This window comes from Trachypithecus francoisi, unplaced genomic scaffold (genome assembly GCF_009764315.1).
Source record: "Trachypithecus francoisi isolate TF-2019V2 unplaced genomic scaffold, Tfra_2.0 Lachesis_group17, whole genome shotgun sequence".
NCBI lineage: Eukaryota > Metazoa > Chordata > Mammalia > Primates > Cercopithecidae > Trachypithecus > Trachypithecus francoisi.
This window is the reverse complement of record NW_022681462.1, coordinates 107,201,718-107,225,285: the sequence shown is the minus strand read 5'-3', so window position 1 is coordinate 107,225,285 and position 23,568 is coordinate 107,201,718. Positions and strand designations below refer to the sequence as shown.

At 47.9% G+C, this 23,568-nt stretch overlaps 1 protein-coding gene across 1 annotated transcript in view; it reads left to right on the top strand.

The window, feature by feature from the left end:
* The first annotated feature begins 242 nt into the window (after nt 1-242).
* TPO (thyroid peroxidase) overlaps nt 243-23,568 on the top strand; it is a 100,677-nt gene continuing 77,351 nt past the window's right edge. Inside the window, exons 1-4 of the mRNA XM_033176693.1 lie at nt 243-357; nt 7,623-7,707; nt 16,387-16,556; nt 18,890-19,022. Coding sequence (XP_033032584.1) covers nt 264-357; nt 7,623-7,707; nt 16,387-16,556; nt 18,890-19,022 — 482 coding nt within the window. The 5' untranslated portion in view covers nt 243-263. The remainder of the gene's footprint in view (nt 358-7,622; nt 7,708-16,386; nt 16,557-18,889; nt 19,023-23,568) is intronic.

Below are 23,568 nucleotides of genomic sequence, written 5' to 3'. Positions count from 1 at the left end.
AACTGGAGCTGCCAAACATAAAAACTCTGTTTTTGGATAATCAGGGCCTGGGAGGCCTGCTCAGCCCTGCAGCTTCTGTGCACCTCCTGACATGAAGGGTGACTGGTCTCGCAGACCCCAGGCCTGTGAAGGTCGCTCACCGCGGTAGAGGCTGCGTGGAGTCAGTGGGGGGAGCCGCTCAGCAAGGAGACGCGGCCACAGTGGTTCTCAGGGCCTCGTCAGTGCTTATGTTGCATACTCTGTTTCCTTCCGTTAATTTTAGAATGAGAGCGCTGGCTGTCCTGGCTGTCACACTGGTTGTGGCCTGCACAGAAGCCTTCTTCCCTTTCATCTCGAGAGGCAAAGAACTCCTTTGGGGTAAGTAGCAAATACATTGTGGTCTTCTGGCCTTATAAAGTGATTTTTCACACTTACTAAAATAGAGGGCATAATGGTGGCTCCCGAGAGTCAGTCTAGGCCCCTCTAGCGTATGCCTTGTTATGCTTAAGAAAAAAATTGTAATTCTTGATTTTAGAAGGACTAAAATACTGTACATTTCTTTCTTTTAAAAAGAGCTGATTTTCCTTGGATAACACAATAGAAAATTTTCACTTTTACCTATTCATATATTTGAAAAAAATTAATTATTTGGGAGTGTTTTTCTTCCTTTGCTACAGAATTATTTTGTCTTAAATAACTTCTGTGATGTATTTTCTGGAATCAGTGTGCTACTATGTGAAAACAAGTTAAGAAAGCTACCAAGATGCAGTGATTAAAATAATCACAAATCAAACTCTTTGCTTTTCTTTTGATACAATAAATGAAGTCCAAAACCCTGAGAACAGGTTTCACTGGAGTGAACACTGCAGGGGCGTTTGCCTGGACATTTCACCCCACGGACACTCCTGGCCCTGCGAACGGGTGACACCTCACTGGGCAGGTCCCTGGGCCTCTGGACACAGTCCTGCGGCCCCTGGAGCAGGTGACATCTCGCTGGGCAGGTCCCTGGGCCTCTGCACACAGTCTCAGGGCCGTGGCACAGCACTAGCACCTCTGCCCTCGCCGGCCTTTCCCAGGACTGGAGCCTTGTCTGTAGCTCAGGGTCACAGACTCTGGAGTCCTCACTGCTCCCAGCCACACCCAGCCCAGCCTTCTGCTGGGGGCCACATTTTATCCCAATGTTTCTGCATCTCAGGACTTCACAACCGTATTAGGAGCTGCAACGAAGTCCGTAACAGACTCGTAGACTCCTTAAAACATACTCCCTCCCCAGCCCCCAGGACGTGCCAGTCACTGCCCACTCTGAGATCGGGGAAGCCATGGGGCCTCTCCCTGCCAGCTTCCATCCATGCACCAAGGATGAGCTACTCACCCCCAATTCCTGTCCCTCACCTGCAGGTGGAGAACACTGGAAAATTACCCATCACAATCGTTATTCATGAGCAAGAATGAGATACTCCATTTAAAGCAATGAATGCAGTGCCCTGGCAAACACACACACACACACACACACAACTGAGTCACAATATAAAGAACCTCAGGAAAAAGTGATTTTGCATCTTCCAAGAATAAATCAGTCACTCTATCACCCAGAACATACTAGATGTTCAGCCAATGGTTTGTAAATTAATTAATTTGTTATTTTATTTCATACTCACTAAGGACCTGGTTGTATAAAACCAAAGTAAAACATGTTAGAAGTCAAGAGCTAGTTATGAGCAAGTCGTTATCAGGAATGCAGTATCCACAACTTTTGCTAAAGCAGTTTTTAAAAATTGTTTTTCCATCTCTGAGAGATTTGACCTTTTCCTTTTGCTTAAACTTTTGGTTGATGCATCATGAGTGCACAGGACGGCAGCTGACAGCTACACCACACACTGGGCACATCGTTCTGCCCACTCCAGTGTTTCCAAGCTGACTTATTATTTGCTTGAAATGTAAATGAGTTACTGAAAAAACATGTGTCTCACAGTACTTCAGTTTTCCATCCTTTAATAGTTGTTTTGCAGCTTTAAATCCGTTTGGAAAATGATGATACCTGATGATGGTGTGTGGGTTTATGTCACCTGTGCTCACAGCCATGTGAAGCAAAACCCTTGGCCTGCTCCCCAGCCTCTGTGCAGGACAAGCCAAAGAGCAGCCAGTGGCAGGGCCAAGAGGATCCAGGCTCCCCCGGACCACACATGGTCACACCATAAGCAGATGGTGCTCCAGGGGGTCCTGCCTGGTGGGTGGCTCAGGCAGGCACTCCTTTTACGGGTCAAAACGTGGAGGTCTGGAAGTCTCAGCAGCAGCAAGGCTGTGGCCACTCAGCCTCAAGTCCCAGGTCTTTACAGAGAACCAACACACATCCTCATACTTGAAGCTTGATGATAAGTACTCAGTGAAAGTATCAGGCCAGTGTCATGACTCACATCTGTAATCCCAACACTTTGGGAGGCCGAGGCAGGAAGATCACTTGAGGCTAGGAGTTCAAGACCAGCCTGACCAACATGGCAAATCCCCATCTCTACTAAAAATGCAAAAAAATAACAACTAGCTGGACGTGGTGGTACCCACCTGTCATCCCAGCTACTTGGGAGGCCGAGGCACAAGAATCAGTTGAACCCAGGAGGTGGAGGTTGCAGTGAGTCGAGATCACATCACTGCACTCCTGCCTAGGTGACAAGGTGAGAATCTATCTAAAAAAAACAGAGAGAGAAAGAAAAGCATCAGTCCTGGATAGAGTTTAGGTTGTATCAACTTGTCTGTGAACCTTAGGAAGGTGGAATTAGAAGGGAACAATCTCGGCCGGTGCTCAGAGTGGGTGGGTGCAGGAGAGACTCTTGTTCCAGAGCAGGACCCCCTAGGGTCAAAGCACAAAGAGAAATAAACTTCAGCACCTGAAAATTCTGTAATAAGAGTCTTTGAAAATGGAAAACGATTTCATTTTCCCTCCAAAGTCTGTGCATGACCATTGTTGTCTAAGAGAAGTTTTTGCTACCAGTCCCTCCTCTAAAACCCTGAACCGAGTGTTCATCCCCTCGCAGGCTGAGTGGCATTCCAGCATTTCTGCAAAATCAAGATTTATGTGCAATTATCTTTATGGCAAATGTTCCACAAGTTATAGCTGTTAAAAGAAAACAAGATGCAAATGAACAACGGGAAGCAGAGGCACTGCCTGCAGACTGGGAAAATTTGGGAAGCTAGCCTAATGAGTGAATTTGTTTTAAAAGGAAAGTTGGCAAACCTTATTCCAGTTCATTAAATTGCAACAAACAGCAATGATTAAAATGAAAATCAACACACAACTCTAAACAGGAATCCAGCGCTTAGAATTAGGGGCAAAGCTCTGGCCCTGGGGGCTTATGGTTTTAGAGAAGAATTTTGGCTTTCATATATATATAATATATAAATATATATATAGGAAGTTATATATATATATATATAGTTTTTTTTTTTACATAAACAGCCTTTGGAACAAGGCAACTTCCGTCTTCTTTCTGAAATATAGTACGTTCTTGCCGAATGTGTCCCTGAATCCCACCTCTTTTATGAACAATATGAATATGTATAAAGGAGAATTTGGGGGAACCGTGCCATGCGCCTCTCAGAGCAGGAGCAATCTTGAGAAGGCGCAGGCGGAGAGCAGTGGGCAGCTTCTCCAGAGCAAGTAATTAAGTCCCATGACTCTCTAGAATTCAGTGTTCGGTTCTGAAAAAAATAAAGTTCAGGTTCAGACTCCCTAAGTCTATGGTCCTTGCATCCAACGCCCTTTCCCTGGGACTACTGGGAACCAAGGAAGGGCAGCTGCAGAGCTAACGATGGCATGGGGGTCAGAGCCAGCTACCCCAGCTCCCTGGTGGCAGGAAAGCTAATGTGAGCTGATGGAAACTGAGAAGCAGCAGATAAAGGAAAAGCCATCTGCCCTCCCTCTGTTTGCCTAAAAGTAGAACATAAATCCGCAAAAGCGTCCCTTTCCCTCTCCAGCAGAAGGACGGAAATTCATCACAGGGACCCCCGGCCCTCAGCCTGGAACCAGTCCCAGAGGCTTTTGTGTGGCAAACCACTGCAGCCCTGGCCTCCCTTCCTGTGGCTGCCCCACACAGGCCTCCTCACGGTGTGTTTCCCGGGAGCTCAAAGTCCTTTGCTTTGGTCTTGCAGCTTCTTGGAAAATGATTGTCCTTTTGTTGAGGGGCTGTGCAGCCAAGTTCTAACTGTCCGTCCAAGTTTCCATCTTGTGGGGCTCAGGGGGCTCCCTCGTGGGAGCAGGAGGCCAGGTTAAGAACCCCCTGTGTGTTTTCCTCTTGTGACTCTGCCTTTTGTCAGTATAATTTACAGTGCCCCAGAAAATTAACCTAAGATCCTGGGAGAGACAAGGTTTCTTCCTCCCCTACGGAGGGTCGTCAGTCACCTCTGTTCAGCCAAGAAGTAGTTAACCTAAACAACGAAAACACCACCGGTTCCAGCAGAGGCTTGAGACTATCTGATGAGAATTATGTGTCTCTGATGGGAGTTTTCAATACAAAAATGGGTTTATTTTATGAAACTTAAAAGACAATAATAATCTGCAAGCCTATAAAAATGTTTTAATTTTGTAAAATATTTCACAATAAGGAAAGAAACTAGAGACTAAGCAACATGTGATCAGTTAAACTTAAATAACAATATATTAATATTTGTCAATAACAAGGAATGATCTCTCTAGAAACTGCCATTTCCAGGCATAGTAGGGAAAGATAAGCATGTTTCTTTATATTTCATCATTTGGTTCTTAAATAATTGTCAAGTGCCTGCTGAAAACCAGCCTTTGGTCTTGGCCGTGAATAGCGCAGAACTTTGCAGAGCCCTGAAGAAGCTCTCAGTGACAGGATGCATGAACACAGGTGCTGTGAGTGACAGAGCTAATTTTCTTTTTCTGGTACCTAAAGATCAGCAGGATCAAAATTTCATCAAGGAAGACCTGGGAGCTTGAGACTGACAATTTTATGAGATGAAGGATAAATTGCGTTTTACATCCACAGCTCTGCAACATGGAGATGGGTCTTGGGCAGGTTGTGGAAGTCCTGGATTCTGAGGAGGACCTGCACGTAATTCCGTGGGCATCAGGAACCTTCAGATGCTTTCATCAAAGGCACAGGCACAAGCAGGCCTTGTTTTAGAAAGGTCACTTGGGTGACCGCAGAAGGGACAGAAGGATGGGGGAGAGATCAGTGCAGGAGACAGTCGAGAGCTCCTTCTACTAAGGCAGTAGAAAGGGAGACTGGCAAGGGCCAGGCAGGAGCAGGACGTTCTTCCAGAGATATTATGGGGAAATCAACACAACATGGTGAATGAAAGGCAAGGAAAGCCGTGGCTGGGTTTCTGGCCTGGGGACTTGAGCTGGCAAGGTGGTTATTTCAGGCTGTTAATTCGCCCCAGTGGGGAACAGAGGAGGATGGCGTGACTCGGGAGAGAAGTTCAAGTTGAGAACCGGTGTTTGGGTGAGTACGAAAGGAGGGTCAGAGGAGACGGCAAAGATCAGAGGAGCCAGAAATGCACCTGTGGTGACATTCACGGGAGGGAGACCGTGGAGGGAAGAGAGCCACGGTGACCGAGGCTGAGACAGGGAGCGGCCAGAAACTGAAAGCAGAAGGCACAACGGACGGGAGCACTGAGGCTTGCCAGGCCCTCAGCCAAGAGCTGTGCAAACTTCTCTCTAAAACCATCCTAAGACGTAACTCTGCGCACTTGCCAGGCCCTCAGCCAAGAGCTGTGCAAACTTCTCTCTGAAACTATCCTGCCGTGTAACTCTGCTGCTAGGAGAGAAAACCGCGCCAAGTGAAGGGGTCTGCTGCGTCACTCGGAGATTGATTTGTCTCACTCCAGAGCCCATGGCCGTCCCCCCTCTGCCACTTAAGAATTCCGGCAATATCCCAAAAGCACCAGAGTCCTGGGGGGTGGTTACTGCATTTGGCAAGTAAGCAGCCGTGACTGACCTCAGAATACTAAATGTGAGTTGAGTTGCCCAGGCAGTTGCAGTGGGTTTAGAAGGAAATATGAGGAAAATAAATGAAAATTCCAAGTGTCTTATATCTCAAGCTTTTGTGGGAAGAGGAGGTTCCCTTGCTCTTGAGAGTTGAAAGAAATCTCCATAAAGGCTGGAATGCTGGTCCTTGAGGCCCACACCTGCCACCGTCCTGCGACGCCCAGGCCACCCCTCCTTTTTCGCTGGTCCTTGAGGCCCACACCTGCCACCGGTCCTGCGATGCCCGGGCCACCCCTCCTTTTTTGCTGGTCCTTGAGGCCCACGCCTGCCACCGGTCCTGTGGTGCCCAGGCCGCCCCTCCTTTTTCGCTGGTCCTTGAGGCCCATGCCTGCCACCGATCCTGTGGTGCCCAGGCTGCCCCTCCTTTTCCACTGGTCCTTGAGGCCCACACCTGCCACCGGTCCTGCGATGCCCAGGCCACCCCTCCTTTTTCGGCTCCTACTCACTCCCGGTGGCATCCGTTCCACATCACACTTTCCCAAGCATGCACATGCTGGCATGAAACCGGGTCCCCTGTTCAGACTCCACACCCACAGCCCGCAGCTCTGACGACTGTGCTGCGGGGCCCTGGTGGAGCTGTGAGCCCATACTGGGTGCCCCTCCCTCCCTCTCACCCTGGCCCCAGGGAGCCCCACACCAGCGGGGCTCTGTTCATTGCTCTCTGCCCAACCTTGAGAGGTCACCCTCTGCCCCAAGTGCTTAACCACTGGTTACTCATCCCAGACCCCAACAGAGATCCATCATGGAGGTTTTCTTAACTTTGTTGTATCACACTGTAAGAAACGGGGTAGACAACGGAACAGACGGAGCAGGGCAGAGGGAGCAGGAAGAAGGGATGGTGGGGAATTTGTTTGCTCCTTGGGTGGGGACGAGCATGGAAGGCACTTGGGGCTGAAGCCTTGAGAGGCGCTGCAGTCGCCTCTCCTGGGCTGACCTCGTGCATTTGCCTCTCCTGGGCCGACCTCTTGCAGGTGCCACGTTGGACCATGGGGAGAGCGAGAGCCTGGTGTCCCCTTCAGGGACTTCTATTTGCTTTTAGGAACCAATTCATTCCTTTGGTGGAGTATTGATGCTACACAGGTGAATTTAGTGACAGGACTGACGTGTGGATATGGCCAAAGCACTTGCCATCTTCCTGTTACCCATGTGGAACTTCACATTGTTACCCAGGAATGGGATTTTAACCTCTGAAACATTCCAGGTGCTAAAACAAATAACACAGGAGTGTTTTCATTGGAAACTGCTGGTATATTGGAATTATTTTATCTTTTATTAAGTACACAAATTAAGATAGGCAAATTATTATCAACTTTACCACTAGCTCAGGTAACCAGTGATAAATGTTCAGAACGAAAGTTATTCAGAATCATTTGAAGTGGTTTGGACAAGTGAGAAATTAGGTGAGTAGCTCTCTCATCCCATTCTCCAGGCAGCTCCATGCAGGGGGAGGGACGCTCCTCCCTAGCAAGGAAGTGAAGGCCCGTGGCGGGGAAGCCCCCCGCGGACCTGATTGCCTGCCTGCCCCGGAAGCCACGTGGGCGTCACCACAGCCAGATGGGCTTGAGCAACAAAGCAACACTGCTGGTGAATCCCGAACCGCCATCGTGCTTTGACTGTGTGCTATTCTCTTCTGTAGGAAAGCCTGAGGAGTCTCGTGTCGCCAGTGTCTTGGAGGAAAGCAAGCGCCTGGTGGACACTGCCATGTACGCCACGATGCAGAGGTGAGCCCTGGGGCGGGGCCACCGCCCCGAATGCCACCTACGGGCACGTCCTCCCCAACATCTGCACACGTGTGGCCTAATATTCACAATTGCAAATGAAAACCTGAAGCTTCCCATCGTTAATTTACTTCCCCAGTGTCATGTGCAAGCAGAGGATAGAAATGGTATTTAATATCCAATTCTTTCTTTAGCAAGACACAGAGGAAAAGCACCGTGATCCAGTCAGCAATTACATATATCCTGATTAAAAGACACTAGAGGCTGACGTCCTGATAGTGAAACCAGACTCTCTCCTCAAGGACTAGGACAGATTAAAGAGGAAAAGGGAGACCTAGATCCCAGATCTTTGGTGGTGTGATGTAACTGTAACATAACTTGGGGCATAGGATAAAGAATTAAATGGGGCTCTCTTCCATTTTTGAAATAATTAGCATTTCTCATTATATAACAGACACCACTATTAAGAATATTGTGGTCTCATATTACCTGTCTAGAAAAAGAAAAGAAAAACAAAAAACCTGTAAAGCAGTTTGTCCTCCCAAGCTTATTATTTTGTAGGAAGTTAACTAATAATTATTATAAGTTCTCAAGATACAAAATATCAAAAGACAGCAGTTAATTTATTCCAAATTTCTATTATTCCAGCCAGAAAAACACCTTATTATTCATATTGGTTGAAAACAAATTATTATTTATTTTCTAAAAATTGAATCAAAGGGAAAAGAAAGAGAACCACTATTTCGGCCGGGCGCGGTGGCTCAAGCCTGTAATCCCAGCACTTTGGGAGGCCGAGACGGGCGGATCACGAGGTCAGGAGATCGAGACCATCCTGGCTAACACAGTGAAACCCCGTCTCTACTAAAAAATACAAAAAACTAGCTGGGCGCGGTGACGGGCGCCTGTAGTCCCAGCAACTCGGGAGGCTGAGGCAGGAGAATGGCTTAAACCCAGGAGGCGGAGCTTGCAGTGAGCTGAGATCCGGCCACAGCACTCCAGCCTGGGTGGCAGAGCGAGACTCTGTCTCAAAAAAAAAAAAAAAAAAAAAAGAGAACCACTATTTCTCATAAAATCATGCACACTTTAGTAAGTCTAAGATTGGCAAGAATTCCTGGGGAAGACATGGCAGTGGGGGCGGATACCAAGTGCGTAGTAAGAAGTGTGTGCTGCTCTCTTAGTAACAATTTGTGAACCCAAGTATCTAAGACAGATCTCAATCCACGTAGAACGTTTATTTTAACAAGGCTAAGGATGTGCCTGTAACACAGTGTCAGGAGGTCCTGAGGACACCTGCCCAAGATGGCTGGGGCACAGCTTGCTTTTACACATCTTAGAGAGACAGAAGACATGCGTCAAAACGTGTCAGATTTGCATGGTGAGGAGTCTCCAGGTCATAAGTAGATGTAACAGTTTTCTGATTGGCAAAAATCAGTGGAAAGAATTATCATCAGTAGGAAGGAATGTCTGGGTTATGTGAAGGGATTGTGGACACCAAGGTTTCATGAGCTTCACAGAGAAGAGATCATGAATGCTTCTTATCAGACTTAAGGTCTGTGTCAATGCTGGAGGGTAGATGGAGGCGTGTCTGACTCACCACCTTCCATCACGGCCTGAACCAGCTTTTCAGACTAACTCTGGAATGCCCTTGGCCGAGAGGCGGGGTCCACTCAGGTGGTTAGGCGAGGACATTAGAATTTTATTTTTGGTGTACAAATTGCATGTTAACAGGGCCCTTTTGAAATCAATGCCTTGATCCTGAGGATGCATTAGAGTGAGGGAAGCCCAGGAGAGATGTCAGCTGGGGAGACTATTGGAAAAATTAAGAAATACTGTTTCTACTGTGGAACAGTCATTGTTCTAGATGCTGGGATACAGAGATGAGTTAGATCATTTCATATTCTCAGAAGTCCGTGTTCCTTGTGTAAAGACAGACACCTGAAGGGGGCACCTCATTTAGGGATGAATTTATTACGGATCATCAGGAAACATGATGGTTGGCTGGTTAGAGAACTGACTTTGAGGAAAAGTTTTAATCATAATAAAACACTTTTATCCTTCAAAACACATCTAGTTACTTTAGAGCCGAAAAGGAAAAAAAATAACTTCTCTAAATAATAATGTCAGAAGCTAGAGTGTGCCTAAGTCATTTCTTCCACTCGCTCGTGGACAGTGGCGTGGCCCCAGGCTTTTGGAAAGTGATAGGAAAGCACAGAGCCTGCCCATGGAAGTGTTTACAAAAAGGGAGCCTCTGAGGCCACCCTGCCCCTCACTCATCGCCTCGCTTACCTGGATAGCACGGGGCCAGGGACGAAGGACTTTGCTCCCAAGGTAGATGGAGCCAGAGTTTTAGTGTTTGCACTCGTTCCCTGAGGCCGGCTCCCACAGAGCAATGGGAAGGAGGCCAGGGCAGGCTGCACACAGGAGGGGCTGCGTCTGAGGAGGGGGCCCTGTGCCTGGGGACCCGGATCTTGACGCTGTGCGGCGAGCGTGCCGGCCGGGGCTCTGGGGAAGAGCACCCCTGTTTGACTGGAGAATCTGGAGAATGTGCGGTGTATTCTGGAGGAAGATACAACCTCCAAGGAGGCAGCGGAGGGTTCCGGGGCCTGTGGCCCAGGCTGCATCAGCAACCAGGTTCACCTGCAGCAGCCAGACCCTGTGAGGGAGGTAGGCAGGGGCAGGATCTGCCCATCCATTGTGTCTGGGCTGCCTGGCCAGGTGTGGCTGGTAGTGTGGGCGCAGGGGTGAGTGTGCCCCCTGAGTGTGTGGGCGTGGGGGTGAGTGTGCCCTCGACCTGGCAGGCACCCCTCGGACAGGGCAGTGTGCTTTTCTCTCACCATGGCAGAGAGCGGGCACTGCAGATCTGCCCCCTCCACCTGCCATGAGAGTGGGAGCAACTCCCTTCCTTTCTCCGCTTCGTAATTTTATAATTTCAGCATAGATGGAAGAAGTGTCTGCATGAGGCTCTGGGTCCGGGAGACCAGAGGCCTAGAAACCAAATGTTCCCATCAGTCTCAGTTACTCAGCCCATGGTCTGTCCAGGCTCACATTCCTTGAGCAGTGAACTCATTCCTTTTTAGCATTCAGGGACCATTTCCAGTATTCGCTGTGAGTTCCAGGGTGTATTCAGCCTGGAATATCTGCACCTAGATTGGTGATACCGTTTTAGTCTGTTTACTGTTCACAGTGAAACGCTCTGGGCACTCCTGGGGCGGCAGACAGAACAGCTAGAGGAGTGTTTTTATTTAATCAAATGAAGCTACTGGATGGTGTCCCCGAACCGAGAGCGATCCGGAGAATTCGTGGGAACACACATATGGTGCATGGCTCTGTGTGGGCTCTTCACCTTAAGAATGCAAAACCAGCTAGAGTCAAAGTTCCCCTGAGTTTGATTTTCAGATATTTTGCTGCAATTAAGAGCCTGCAAGTGTCACCTAGTAATACCTTGCTTATGTTCTGAAGCTGAGGTCTTAAAGTAACATGCAGTCCTGGCCTGGGCTGCAGATTGCGTCTGTGTCCGGAATGAGCCATGGCTGCGGCCCCTGGGAAATAGCAGTAGATGAACAGAGCAGACTGTGGCTTGTTGTGGGGTTGAAGCACCTCTCCAGGCTCTTCTGAACTGAGCTGCCTGCAGGCTGGGCTCTGCAGAACGTGGACATGATGGGAAAGTGACCAGTCAGCGAGGGAGAGCCCGCTGAGCTGCACGGCAGCTGCAGGGACAGGAAGGGCTGGTATGGGCAGCGTGGCCTGGGTACCCATCCAGGACACCTGCTGGGCAATACCCTCTAGGTCACGCTCAGGAGCTGGGATCAGTTTCCCAGACCCCTCCAGGTCACGCTCAGGAGCCGGGATCAGTTTCCCAGACCCCTCCAGGTCACGCTCAGGAGCCAGGATCAGTTTCCCAGACCGCTGCTTTCCTGATGTATCCCTTTTGGGTCCAGACCATTGTCCCATGGGTGCCAGGCAAAAGAAGGGATGCGACAGTGAGCCCTCGAGTGGGTGCAGGTGTTGTTCTAGGGGCAGAGAGTAGATTTCATCAAAAGAAGCACCGTTGGCCTCTTCAGATCTCCAGAGAATTCTCATTCTTCCTATTAGCCAAATGTCTTGCTCAGATAGATTTTAGATAAATGTCTGCAAGGAAAGCATGCGTTTTGGGAGGGTTGCTATCCTCTCTACCATGGTGAGTCCTGGGGAACTTGCCCAGGTGCCTACGCTCTGGCTCTGCCGCAGCTGCTGCGACTGACAACGTCACTTGCGTCTGGGCCAGGCATCTCCTGTCTTTGGCTGACATCCATGAACTGTGGCTGGCTAATGTGTTAGTTATAAGTAGCTACAATCTCAGTGTCCTCAAAGTTCATGACTATATAGTACCTTTTACAAACATGTCAGCAGATCTAAAACACATCTATTGTATATTTTAAGTTAAATATCACATGCATTTGTATGTACATGAAGTTATTTCTAAGATACATGATGCATGTGTATAATTTTTGTATCTTACTGTTGTCTCTGTCATTCACTGGATGTCTATGTGGTGCAAGCTACTTAGTTTTCAATGAATTAATTTCCTCATCTATAAAATGGGTGTAATTATTGTATTTGTCTCACAAGCTGATATGGTTTGGATGTGCGTCCCCCAAATCTCATGCTGAAATGGGATTCCCAGTGTTGGAGGTGGAGCCTGCTGAGAAGAACCAGAGCCTGGGGGCGGATCCCTCCTGAGTGACTGACTTGCCCCATCCCCTTGGTGATAAGGGAGTTTTTGCTCAGTTAGTTCACATGAGATCTGGTTGTTTAAACGTCTGTGGCACCTCCCCCACTCTACTCTCTTGCTCCGGGACCCGTCCACTCCCCATCCAACTTCTGCCATAGTTGTCAGCTTCCTGAAGCCCTCACCAGAAGCCAGGCAGGTGCAGGAGCAATGCTTATATAGCCAGAAGAACCGTGAGCCAACTAAACTTCTTTTCTTTTCTGCGTAAATTACCAAATCTCGGGTATTTCTTTACAGCAACGTGAAAATGGCCTCACACAGAAAACTGGCATTGAGGAGTGCAGTGTTTCTATAAAGATACCTGAAATTGTAGCAGTGGCTTTGGAACTGTGCAATGGCAGAGGTTGGAAGAGTTTGGAGGGCTCAGAAGAAGACAGAAAGACAAGGGAAAGTTTAGAACTTCCTAGAGACTTGCCAAATGACGGTAACCAAAATGCTGCTAGAAATAAGGACAGTGAAGGCCAGGCTGACATGGTCTCAGATGGAAATGAGGAACTTACTGGGAACTGGAGGTCGAGGTCGCCTGTGTTATGCCTTAGCAAAGAGCTTGGCTGCATTGTGTCCCAGTCCTGGGGATCTGTGGAAGTTTGCACTTAAGAGTGATGACTTGGAGTATCTGGCAGAAGAAATTTCTATCCAGCAAAGCATTCAAGGGGTGGTCTAGCTGCTTCTAACAACCAACCATCAGATATGAGAGCAAAGAAATGATTTGTGTTTGGAACTTACATTTAAAAGGGAAGCAGAGCATAACCATTTGGAAAATTCGCAGCCTACCCATGTGATAGAAAACAAGAGCCTGTCTTCAGGGAAGGAATTAAAGGGGGGTTGCTGGGGTAACCATTTGCTAGAGAGATTAGCATGACTAAAAGGGAGCTGAGTGCTACTATCCAAGACAACAGGAAAAGGGCCTGGAAGAAAGCATGTTGTAAGTCCTCAGGACAGCCGCTCCCATCACAAGCCCAGAGATCCAGGAGGAAAGAATGGCTTCAGAGTCTAGACCTTGGGCCTCTTTGTCCTGTGCAGCCCAGGGACACGGATCCCTGTATCCCAGCTGCTCTGGCTCTGGGCTTGGCTCAGAGGGGCCCAGGTACTACTCAAGCCACAGCTTGAACAGTCCAAGCCATAAGTGTCTATAGCTTTCACATGGTGTTCAGCCTTCAGGCTCACAGAATGCAAGAGTTAAGGAGACTTGGTGGCATTCCCTGGATTTCAGAGAATGCATGAACAAGCCTAGGTGGCCAGGCAGAAGCCTACTTCAGGGGCAAAGCCCTCTCAGAATGACTCTAGCAGGGCCATGCTGAGGGGAAATACGAGGTTGGAGCCCCCACACAGAGTGCCCACTGAGACATTGCTTAATGGAGCTATGAGAAGGAGGCCATCACCCTGCAGACCCCAGAATGGTAGATCCACCAGCAGCTTGCACCCTGTGCCTGAAAAAGCCTCAAGTGCTCAACTCCAAACCATGAGAGCAGCCAGGTGGGCTATGTTCAAGGAAGCCACAGGGCAGAGCTGCCCAAGGCCTTGGGAGTCCATTCCTCACACCAGGGTACAGGACACAGGGTCAAAGGAGATTGTTTTGGAGCTTTAAGATTTATCGAATTGTCTACTGAGTGTAGACTGGTGTGGGGCCTATCAACCCTTTCTGTTGATTGATTTCTCCCTTTTAGAATGGAAAAATATATCCAATGCTGGTGCCACCATTGTATCTTGGAAACATGTAACTGTTTTTTTTTTATCCCAGAGGCTCATAGGTAGAAGGACCTCATCTCCAGATGAGACTTTGGACTTGGGACTTTTGAGTTAATGCCGGAATAAATTAAGACTTTGGGGGACTGTTGCAAAGGCGTAATTGTATTTTGGAATGTGAGAAAGACATGGGATTCAGGGGAACAGGGTAGAAGGATATGGTGTGGATGCTTTTTCCCTCAAATCTCATGTTAAAATGTGATTCCTGATGTTGGAGATGAGGCCTGGTGAGAGGTGAGTGGATCACGAGGGCAAACCCCTTACGAATGGTTTAGCCCTATCCTCTTGGTGATGAGTCAGTTCTCGCCCAAGAGGTCCATGTGAGACGTGGTTGTTTTACACTGTGTGGCACCTGCCTGCTTGACCTCTTGCTCCTTCTCTCACCATGTGAGGCACCTGCTCCTGCTGCACCTTCCACCGTGATTGTGGCTTCCGAGGCCTCCTCATAAGCCAAGCGGGTGCTGGGTCCATGTTTGCACAGCCTGCAAAACTTTGAGCCAATTAAATCCCTTTTCTTTATAAATTACCCAGTCTCAAGTATTTCTTTAGAGCAACTCAAAAACAGCTTAATATGTAAGCTTTAACAATTTTTATTTTTATTGTATATATCTCAGATTTGCAAAATGATGTTTTGATACATAATGAAATGATCACTGTCGTCAAACAAAATTAACGTACCCATCACCTTCCATAGTGATTGGTGTCTACGTGTGGTGAGAGCACTTACAATCTCTCTTAGCACATTTGTTTTTAGTATTCAATATTATTAACTATGGAAGGAATACAAGTGCTTAGCACAGCACCTGAAACTTTATGTTCACTAGTAAGCACTATGTATTTTGGGGTTATTATTAATATACAAAAATATAAACAATCCATTTAATTATGGCAGAACAACTAAAGAGAACAACTAGGTCACTTTTCCCAAAGCCACAGTGGGTGCTTCTGAGTCCTGAGCCTCATGTCTAACTTGCAGAGGGAAGGAGGTTCTCCTGCCAGCTCCGTAGTTCTGCCTGGCCTCTGACACTCGCACACCTCCCGTGGTCACTTGGGCAGTGCTGGCCTCCTGTCAGCTGGAGAGGCCCCACGGCAGACGACTCAGCCAGGGCAGCTGTCTGGAGCCCCCAGAGCGCAGTCCGCTGTGGTCACTCTGCTTCTCCTTTGGGGCCTGGCCCTGCCAGCTTTGCTGTCAAAGGTGATTGACTCAACCCTCAGGCAAGAAGGATGGTGAACCTGAGGTAGTCCTCCCTTGGGTCCTGGGGACTCAGTAATTCCACTTTGCAGGTGCTTGGACAATGCTCTGATCCACCCAGGTGTTGGCAGCATTGTTGCAAAGGTCACCTCTGTCCTTTCTCTCCAGGTTCCCCAGGTTCCCAAATGCTAGTAGGCAGGTCAACTGTGAAACCTTGGATTGGTTCCCTGTAGCTGCTGCTGCTGCTGCTGGGAATCTAAAAAGGCCAGGTGCCTGTGTGGGAGACCAGGAGTGAGGGAAGGCCTGCAGGTGGGGTGAGGCCTGCAGGTGAGGGGAGGCCTGTGGGTGAGGAGAGACCTGCAGGTGGAGTGAGGCCTGGGGGTGAGGGGAGGCCTGCAGGTGAGGCAGGCTTCACATGTTTCTTCCTCTGTGACAGTGTGTTTAGCTCTCACTGTGAACAGCTTTGCTGCCCCGTTGTGAGGCTGCACTGAGGAGATGCTCTGCACTGGAGTGGGAAGCGAAGAAGTTGGAGCTGGGACACAGGCAGCCTCGGCAGGCATTGGCTCTGAGATCAGGGCAGGGCCGTGCACTCCCCAGTCTCCTGTTTCATTAGCTGGGACATAAACAAATCATGTCTTGGTTTGGATGTGATGGCCTGTCAGCAATTGTTATGAGAATCCAATTCACTCTGATACGGTAGTTTTGCAAAGGGCAAGGATTTGCCATTTTCCTCATCATTCAATACTGATGCATCACCTACACCCTGTTGCTGTTCCTAAACCTGACGACCCCGTGGACAGCAGTGACCCCGTGAACAGTGACTGCGCGTGTTTTCCCTGTGCACACCCCGCAGTGCCCGGCATATTGTCTGGAACACAGTAGTTACTCAATAAATGTCTGCTTAATTAATTCGTAATTAAGTGCCAAAGCTACCACAGACAAATAATCTGTTTTATATCTTCTTTATGTGCCATAGAAACCTCAAAAAAGGAGAAATCCTTTCCCCACATCAGCTTCTGTCTTTTTCCAAACTTCCTGAGCCAACTAGCAGAGAGATTGCCCGAGCAGCAGAGATAATGGAAACATCAATACAAGCGATGAAAAGAAAAGTCAACCTGAAAATTCAACAATCACAGCATCCAACCGGTAATGGGCACCCCCTCCCCACTGAGAAGCTGCAACTCCCGAGGGAGGATGCCTTGATTTTGTCCAGGGGCTGCTTGTTCAGGGCATGTTTTTTACTTGAGGGTGTGTTTTTTACTTGAGACCGAGCAGGATGAGACTCCAGCTCTTTCAAAACATACGAGCTGCAATTTTTAAAATGCTTACCAAACAGTCTCAGTATCTTCTTTTTGTTACTCTGGAAAATAGCTGTCTCTCTCCAATTCAAATCAAATTTGAAAACGAGCTCAATAAGCTAAACATCCATTTGTATGGTATAAAAAAATTTAGGAATTTTTCCCATAGCCCCCCTCTTAGTTAAAACTTGGCGAGCTCATTCATAAAACCTCTTCAATGAAAGAACTTCATGTGTGAGGCAGCGTGTTGCAGGGAGCCCCATCTTCCCCGAGTTACTGTTGCCTTAGCAGAGCTACCTAGGACCTTTGAGAGCCAATTGACTCATCTCTAACATGAGGACAGTAGCACTGCTCACTCCGCTGGCTGTCAGAAGACCAACACATAAACCAGGAGCAAATGTCATTATTTCTTCAGCTCTAAAGCACTCTATGGACATAAGATACTGAGATGGTAATGCAGGCAGCCAAAAGGCATATTGGTGCTTCTTATGATGGGGAGCAAGTAAGCGAAATGTCTTTTTAATTAATCAATATTTTTTTCTGTGCAGTGCCATGAGCTACTTGGCCTCTGAGTTATTCCTTCTAACTAGCTATAGATCAATTTGGTGCTGGTTTACTTAGCTTTTAGAATAAGACAAACTTGGCTAAACCAGTATTAACCAGAATTCTCAAATCCTAAACTTAACAGTGAAGTTTAATTAACTTCACAGCAAGCTAAGATTCATTTGAAATGTCCTTTCTTTCAAACCATGTGGCTGAACGATGTTTCTAAGAACTCTTGGTCCACTGTCCTGTCCACTGTCCTATCAGGCCTCCTATGGAAATGGCAGTTCCTGACGTCAGAAGATGTGGGTCTTTCTGGTCCATGCTTTAGAGCCACATGCTCATTGCTGGGTCTGTAGACATAAATGTTTAGGAGAATAGGCTGAGGTATTTGGTCCAGGCTATAACACAGAACTTAAGGACTCCATAATTTAGAATATTTTAAAATGATTTCCATTGTAAGCATAGCCCATCTAGAAAATTTAGAACGCGAGGAATGTAAAAAGGTTTCCCATTACTTCATCACCAAGCCAGGACTCCATTAAATGTCAGTGCCTATCCTTCTAGGCTGCTGCTTCACGTTGGTCTTGTGTATTACATGACTATAACCTAATGGTTCTTTTCTATTGCACATGATTTGTTGTCTGCAAGCATCTGCTTGAGGACATTCCTGTCAAGAAGAATCTGTGCTCAGCTTTTTGAGGAATGCCTATTCCTCCACTAACTGAATGCACACTGCAGTCCGAGGTTTACTTAACTGTTCCCATAGAGCCATTCCCATTGGCCTGTTAGTGAGCATTCATGATTGAAAGACTAGTTTGTTTCTCTCATATCTGAAAATGGAATACATTCCTTCCTGGCTTTTTTTTTTTCTATTGAATATCTCAATTTCACTGGTATCTGGTTAATTCAAGTTTTGTAGCATTATCCTCAAAGATTTATATAAACTGTCTTGGAGAAGTAATCGATGATTACCTCTACTAATGGACAGTAAAGTCACTCTCACTTTGATTTGTTGAATAACATATAAATTATAGTGACAGAATTGATCCAAAAAAAAAAAAAAAAACAGGAAATAGTTTTGTGGGCTCTCGTCTCATCTGGAAAGATTTACAAGGGAACCAAAAATCAATACAAAGGAAAAATGAAAGGTTTTATACATAAGCGGAACCATCTTCATCAAGGCAAGATTTTTTTCTACATTAGGGTTCGGGATAAATTCTACTCCTCACTGTCTTCTAAAGCACTGGGGCCGTTACTAGGCACACAAGCCTCACTGTGCAATTGTGATGAATGAGCCCCGGAGATGTGCTCAGTGAGGGTTGATGGTAACTGCGAAGTTACTTGCTGGCTTATCCCCCTGGAGGCTGAGAGCTTTTAGATTGCTTTTCTGAAAGATCACAGAGCAAAAATAAATTTTAAAAACCCCACATTTCCAGCAATAAGGAAGCTCAAGAGAATTAAATGAGTGAGTACTTGATGTAAAGGGAGAAAGCAGATTTTCTCAAAAACAATGACCCCAGTTACATATGAATCCCAAATTCAGATGCTGGAGCCACTTTTGAGACTGCCGTAGAGTATTTATTGGGTGGATTTGTGGTTACAAGCACAGAATTCACGGTTTCCCATTTTTCACAGATGCTTTATCAGAAGATCTGCTGAGCATCATTGCAAACATGTCCGGATGTCTCCCTTACATGCTGCCCCCAAAATGCCCAAACACGTGCCTGGCAAACAAATACAGGCTCATCACAGGAGCTTGCAACAATAGGTATTGTTTGTGGATTTTCTTAATCTTCTCATGAAAGTTGCATCTGAACATGACTAGGTGCCATGATAAAGGAGCCTCTACCATGACTGGTGGATCTGTACCCACCCCTGAGCCCCTGGTTCCTGTCCTTGGCCTCCCTGACGTAGCCTCTTGCACACCTGGTGGTGCCTCTAGCAGCATGCTGAACCGCACCATCATTCCCAGCCACAACGCCCCTTCCATAGGTGCTTCTAGGTCACTCTTAACTTCCTAACCCCACAAATTCCACCGCCGTTCACCTAATAACTCAAGCCATATGTTTAGGTTCCATTCTTGATTTCACTAACTCCCCTACCCGTTGTTTCCAATGCACCCCCAAGACTGTCACTTTTACCTCCAAAGTGAGTGCTCTCCACTCCCTGTCACCTTAGCTGAAGCCAAAATAACCAGCCGGCTGCCATCACGTGGTGGCCCCCTCACTGGTTCTCCTAGTTTAACTGTTGCTTTCCCCGTTCACGCTTCATGTTGTGGCCAACACCATCTCAGCACCCTCCTTCTCAATGCCCCCAACCCAAGTCCCCACTGCACTCAGAGTGAGTTCAGATCTGCCCAACAGTGGCAACTGCCCACCTCCTCTGGTCCACAGTGGCAGGAGGTAGACAGGAGCTTTGGCCACACACAGAGGCATGTGATTCAGTCTGGGGTTCAGACTGGTTTTCTGAAGAAAGTGATACAGAAGTGAGCCAAATCTTAAAGGATGAGTGGGGATTTCTCAAATGGGCCACAGGGTAGAGGAGAGGGCTTTGCAAAGGCCAGAAAGAGAAAGACACGTTTGGGCAGAAACACGCAGCCTTTGGCACACAGAGGGGCAGAGGGAGAGCAGCTGCGATTGTGGTGCCTGTGGGGTCTGTGGGCAATAATACACCCCGTGGTCACCTGGAGGCTTTGTCAGGATGGCTGCAGGCTTGATGTCCACCGATGCAGGCAGCAAAGGTGCTTAGCATGGAAGAGCTCCTCAAAGGGACTCGAGCTCCTCGCTGCTGGGTGTGCTGAGGCCAGAAGGAAGATGCCCCGTCCCCGCCAACCCCATGAGAGAGGAATCAGCAGGACCCAGGCAGAGCCCTGGCCTGGACAGGCAGTGTCCTGAGACAGAGGGCAGGGGCTCTGGGACAATGAACAGGAATCGGCGTCCTGGGTCGATGATGGTTAAGAACAACAGCTTTGCAACTGGACAGCCCTGGATTTGAGACCTGGAATCACCACTTATCAGAGGGCAATTTATTTCAACTCTTTGAGCTGTAAGAGCTTGTCTGTAAAGCCCACAGCAGGAACGCATAACCTGGCTATGTGTAAAGACCGGATCTGAGGACCGTGGAGCCCCAGCTGGAAGAGGCAGCCTGTGCTGAACGCGGAGATGGGTCAGGACCACACAGGAGTCTGCTGTCCACCCCTCCTCCCCTGAAGCCTGGGGTGCCTGTGCTCACACATGGAAGCAGGGTCAGAGGTGGAGACGGCACGTGTCCTGTCCTCAGAGCTCGGTGGAAGACATAGGTGTAGACAAAGGATGCACAGGAGATGATGCCTGGGAGTATAGGGACACTGAAGTGGCTGATGGGATGCACAGCTGGAGGGACCAGGCCTGGATGGAGGAGGGAATGGAGCAGGTGCACTGTCGAGCCAGAGGCCAGAGCAGAGATGGCTTGGACTACACGGGGAGGAGCAGGGTCTTCAACAAGGCAGGGTGGGGTCTAACCTGCAGATGCACGTTCAGGGTGGGGATTCCTGGGGACAGTGGTGTTGGAGATGTGGGGGCGGGGCTGTTCTCTGAATGGATTTCAAAGCCTCCCCCTGGGTCCTGCAATAGAGCCTGAACCTTTCTTTGGTTTGGTGCTTCCTCATTCATAAATCACTGTTCACTCAAAAAACAAAACAAAACAAAACAAAACTCTTTAAAAAATGTATTGTGCTTCAGTTTACAATTTAACAACCTCAAGACCAGGGCCTCAGCCAGCACCAATGAGTTCCTGCTCGGCCCTTCCTAGAGGCCCTGCTGCTGTCTCAGGCGCCTCTGCCCCTGCTGCTGAGCGAGCTCCAGTGATGCTCCCGGGAGAATCTCTGCTGACCATACAATGACGTTGGCCCTGGCAGCCGTGATCTGGGGACACTTAGATCCAAGCTGGTTTCTCTCCTTCTGTGGTGACGGCTACAGTTTTCATTCAGAATTTACAGCATCTGGATCTAAAGTCCGCTATGTTCAAGTCTTCACGCATTGTATTCCACCAAAAATAAAACATCTGCTCAGAAATCGTTAGTGTCTCACTTGTTGTTATAAAAGTGAGCCTCAGAGGACCCTGCTCCTTGGCCTCTGGGTGGTTTATTTTCTCTGCAGGCTGAGACCTGTTAGTGCCAAAGCCTCCTAGGACCAAGCTCAAATTTATTCATGCCCAGTTTTGATAAAAACAGCCCAAACAGGCGATTTTTAGCCACTTGGAGCCTACCTCTTTGTGTCTTCCACAAAACCTCTCCCAGTAGCTCAGGCCATTGGTAAGATACAGCCTCGTGGTCATCAGACCCCAGGTCGCTGCTGCCGCTGGAGTTGCCTGCCCGGAGAGTCCCCCTCCACCTCACCATGTTGCTGAGTAATGTCATCAGACACAGAGACCCTCTGATGCCCCACCGTGAGTTCCTCGCCATCCTCCCCATCTGGGTGGCGGTCCCTCACCTTAGCTTCTGGATGGTCCCCTGCCTTGAGGGATGTCCCCTCTTCTGCACCTGTGCCCAAGAGCCACCCCAAAAACGTGTGTGTCTCTGTCTCCCCTGGTCCTAACTTTTGCCTTGCTCAGCCCTGAGTTCCCAGAGCTTCCCCACACCCACTAAGTTGCTAAGTTCCCCTCCTGCAGTCTCCTAAGCCACGTCAGCGTCCCTCTCGGTCACCAGCACCTGGTTCCCCACCCACACCTTCCCATCCTTGCCTGGGCTGGTGCTGACTCACTATGACCCTTCCTGCCCCAGGGGAGGTGACCTGGCCTCTCCAGGCACCCAGAGAGACTGTGACCGTGTCCTTGCATGGCACTAGCTCTCTGGCCTGGGTTTGGCTGCGTTTCTTTTTATCATTTCTTGACTAGTGTGTCGGCTATGTCAGGGGAAATTTTTAGCTTAACAGCTTAATACTCCATGCAGGAGGTCCCCAGTCGATACTCTCAGCACATCACCATATGGCTGTCCTGATGGTATATATTATATCTTATAGAACACATTAATCTTATAGAACATATTAATACGTGGGCTTCCTTATGTGATCCTAAAAATCTGAATATGTTTTAGAATTGTCATTGCAACTTCCAGTCAACATGTTTAGCATTTGTTTTGGTTAGGTTTGCTTTGGTTTTTCACATATGGGATTAAAGAATTAAGGCAGATATTTGTTTCTGATACATCATTTTTAATTTAGAGAATTTATATTCCTTTTGATTAATTCTGGTGATTAAGCTTTGCCTCTATATCCTTGCTGGGTCAGATGATGCATTTTTAATTCCAATTATGAAGGGCATGTGGGTCCTCTGCAGTGAGTTTGGATTTTTATGTTTGAGGCTCACTAACGTTCCTCAAAAGGTTTCGGATAATTAAATCTCGCATTAAGCAGTTCCCTTTTATTGTCTGAAATTTCACCCATGTTTCTTTCTGATTGCGTTTGGCTTTTGTTTCCATTTTGTTTCTTCCTTTTGTTTCTAACTCGAAGGCGCAGTGTTTTCTTTTCCTGCTCGCTTGTTCCTTCCTGAAGGTCGTTTCTTGTCCCTCACCCACCACTGCTGCCCACTCTGCTGTATTTCCAAGTGACCTTTGGGTGTTGGCTGCAATGACGTCTTTAAGACAAATGTTATTTGGAATGAACTTTTGAAATTCTCAATGTTGAAACGGTAGATTTTAAAACGCATTCGTTTCTACTAGTTCTCTTGCTTTATGGTGTGGTGTCTGCATGTCACAGATGGGTGGCAGGGCTTCTAAGGCTTGCTTTTCCTTTGTTGTATTTTCCTAATTGCCTAGGACGTATCACATAAAATTACTTAACAAGTAGTGGAAAAGAATGATTTTTCTTTTGCCATTTCACCTGGACTTTTTGTGTGTACGGTGTAGTCGGTGCTGCAGAAGCTACCTTGTTGAAAGAGGAGGGGGCAGGCTGCTTCTCGTTTGTGTGGTGCAGCTAATGCCACACCCGGACTTCTTGTTTGTATGATGTGGTCAATGCCACAGGAGCCACAGGTTGTAAGTGAATGGAGCAGGCTCCTTCTTGTTTGCATGGTGTAGTCTGTGCCGCAGGATGTACCATGTTGGAAGAGAATGGGGCAAGCCCCTTCTTGTTTGTATGATCTACTCGTTACCACAGGAGCTACCATGTTGTAAGTTAATGGAGCAGGCTCCTTCCTGTATTTATGGTGTAGTCAGTGCCGCAGGAGGCACTACGCTGGAAGGAAATAGGGCAGGGTCCTTCTTGTTGGTATGGTGTGGCCAGTGCTGCAGGATGTACCATGTTGGAAGAGAATGGGGCAGGCTTGTTGTAAATTTTGAG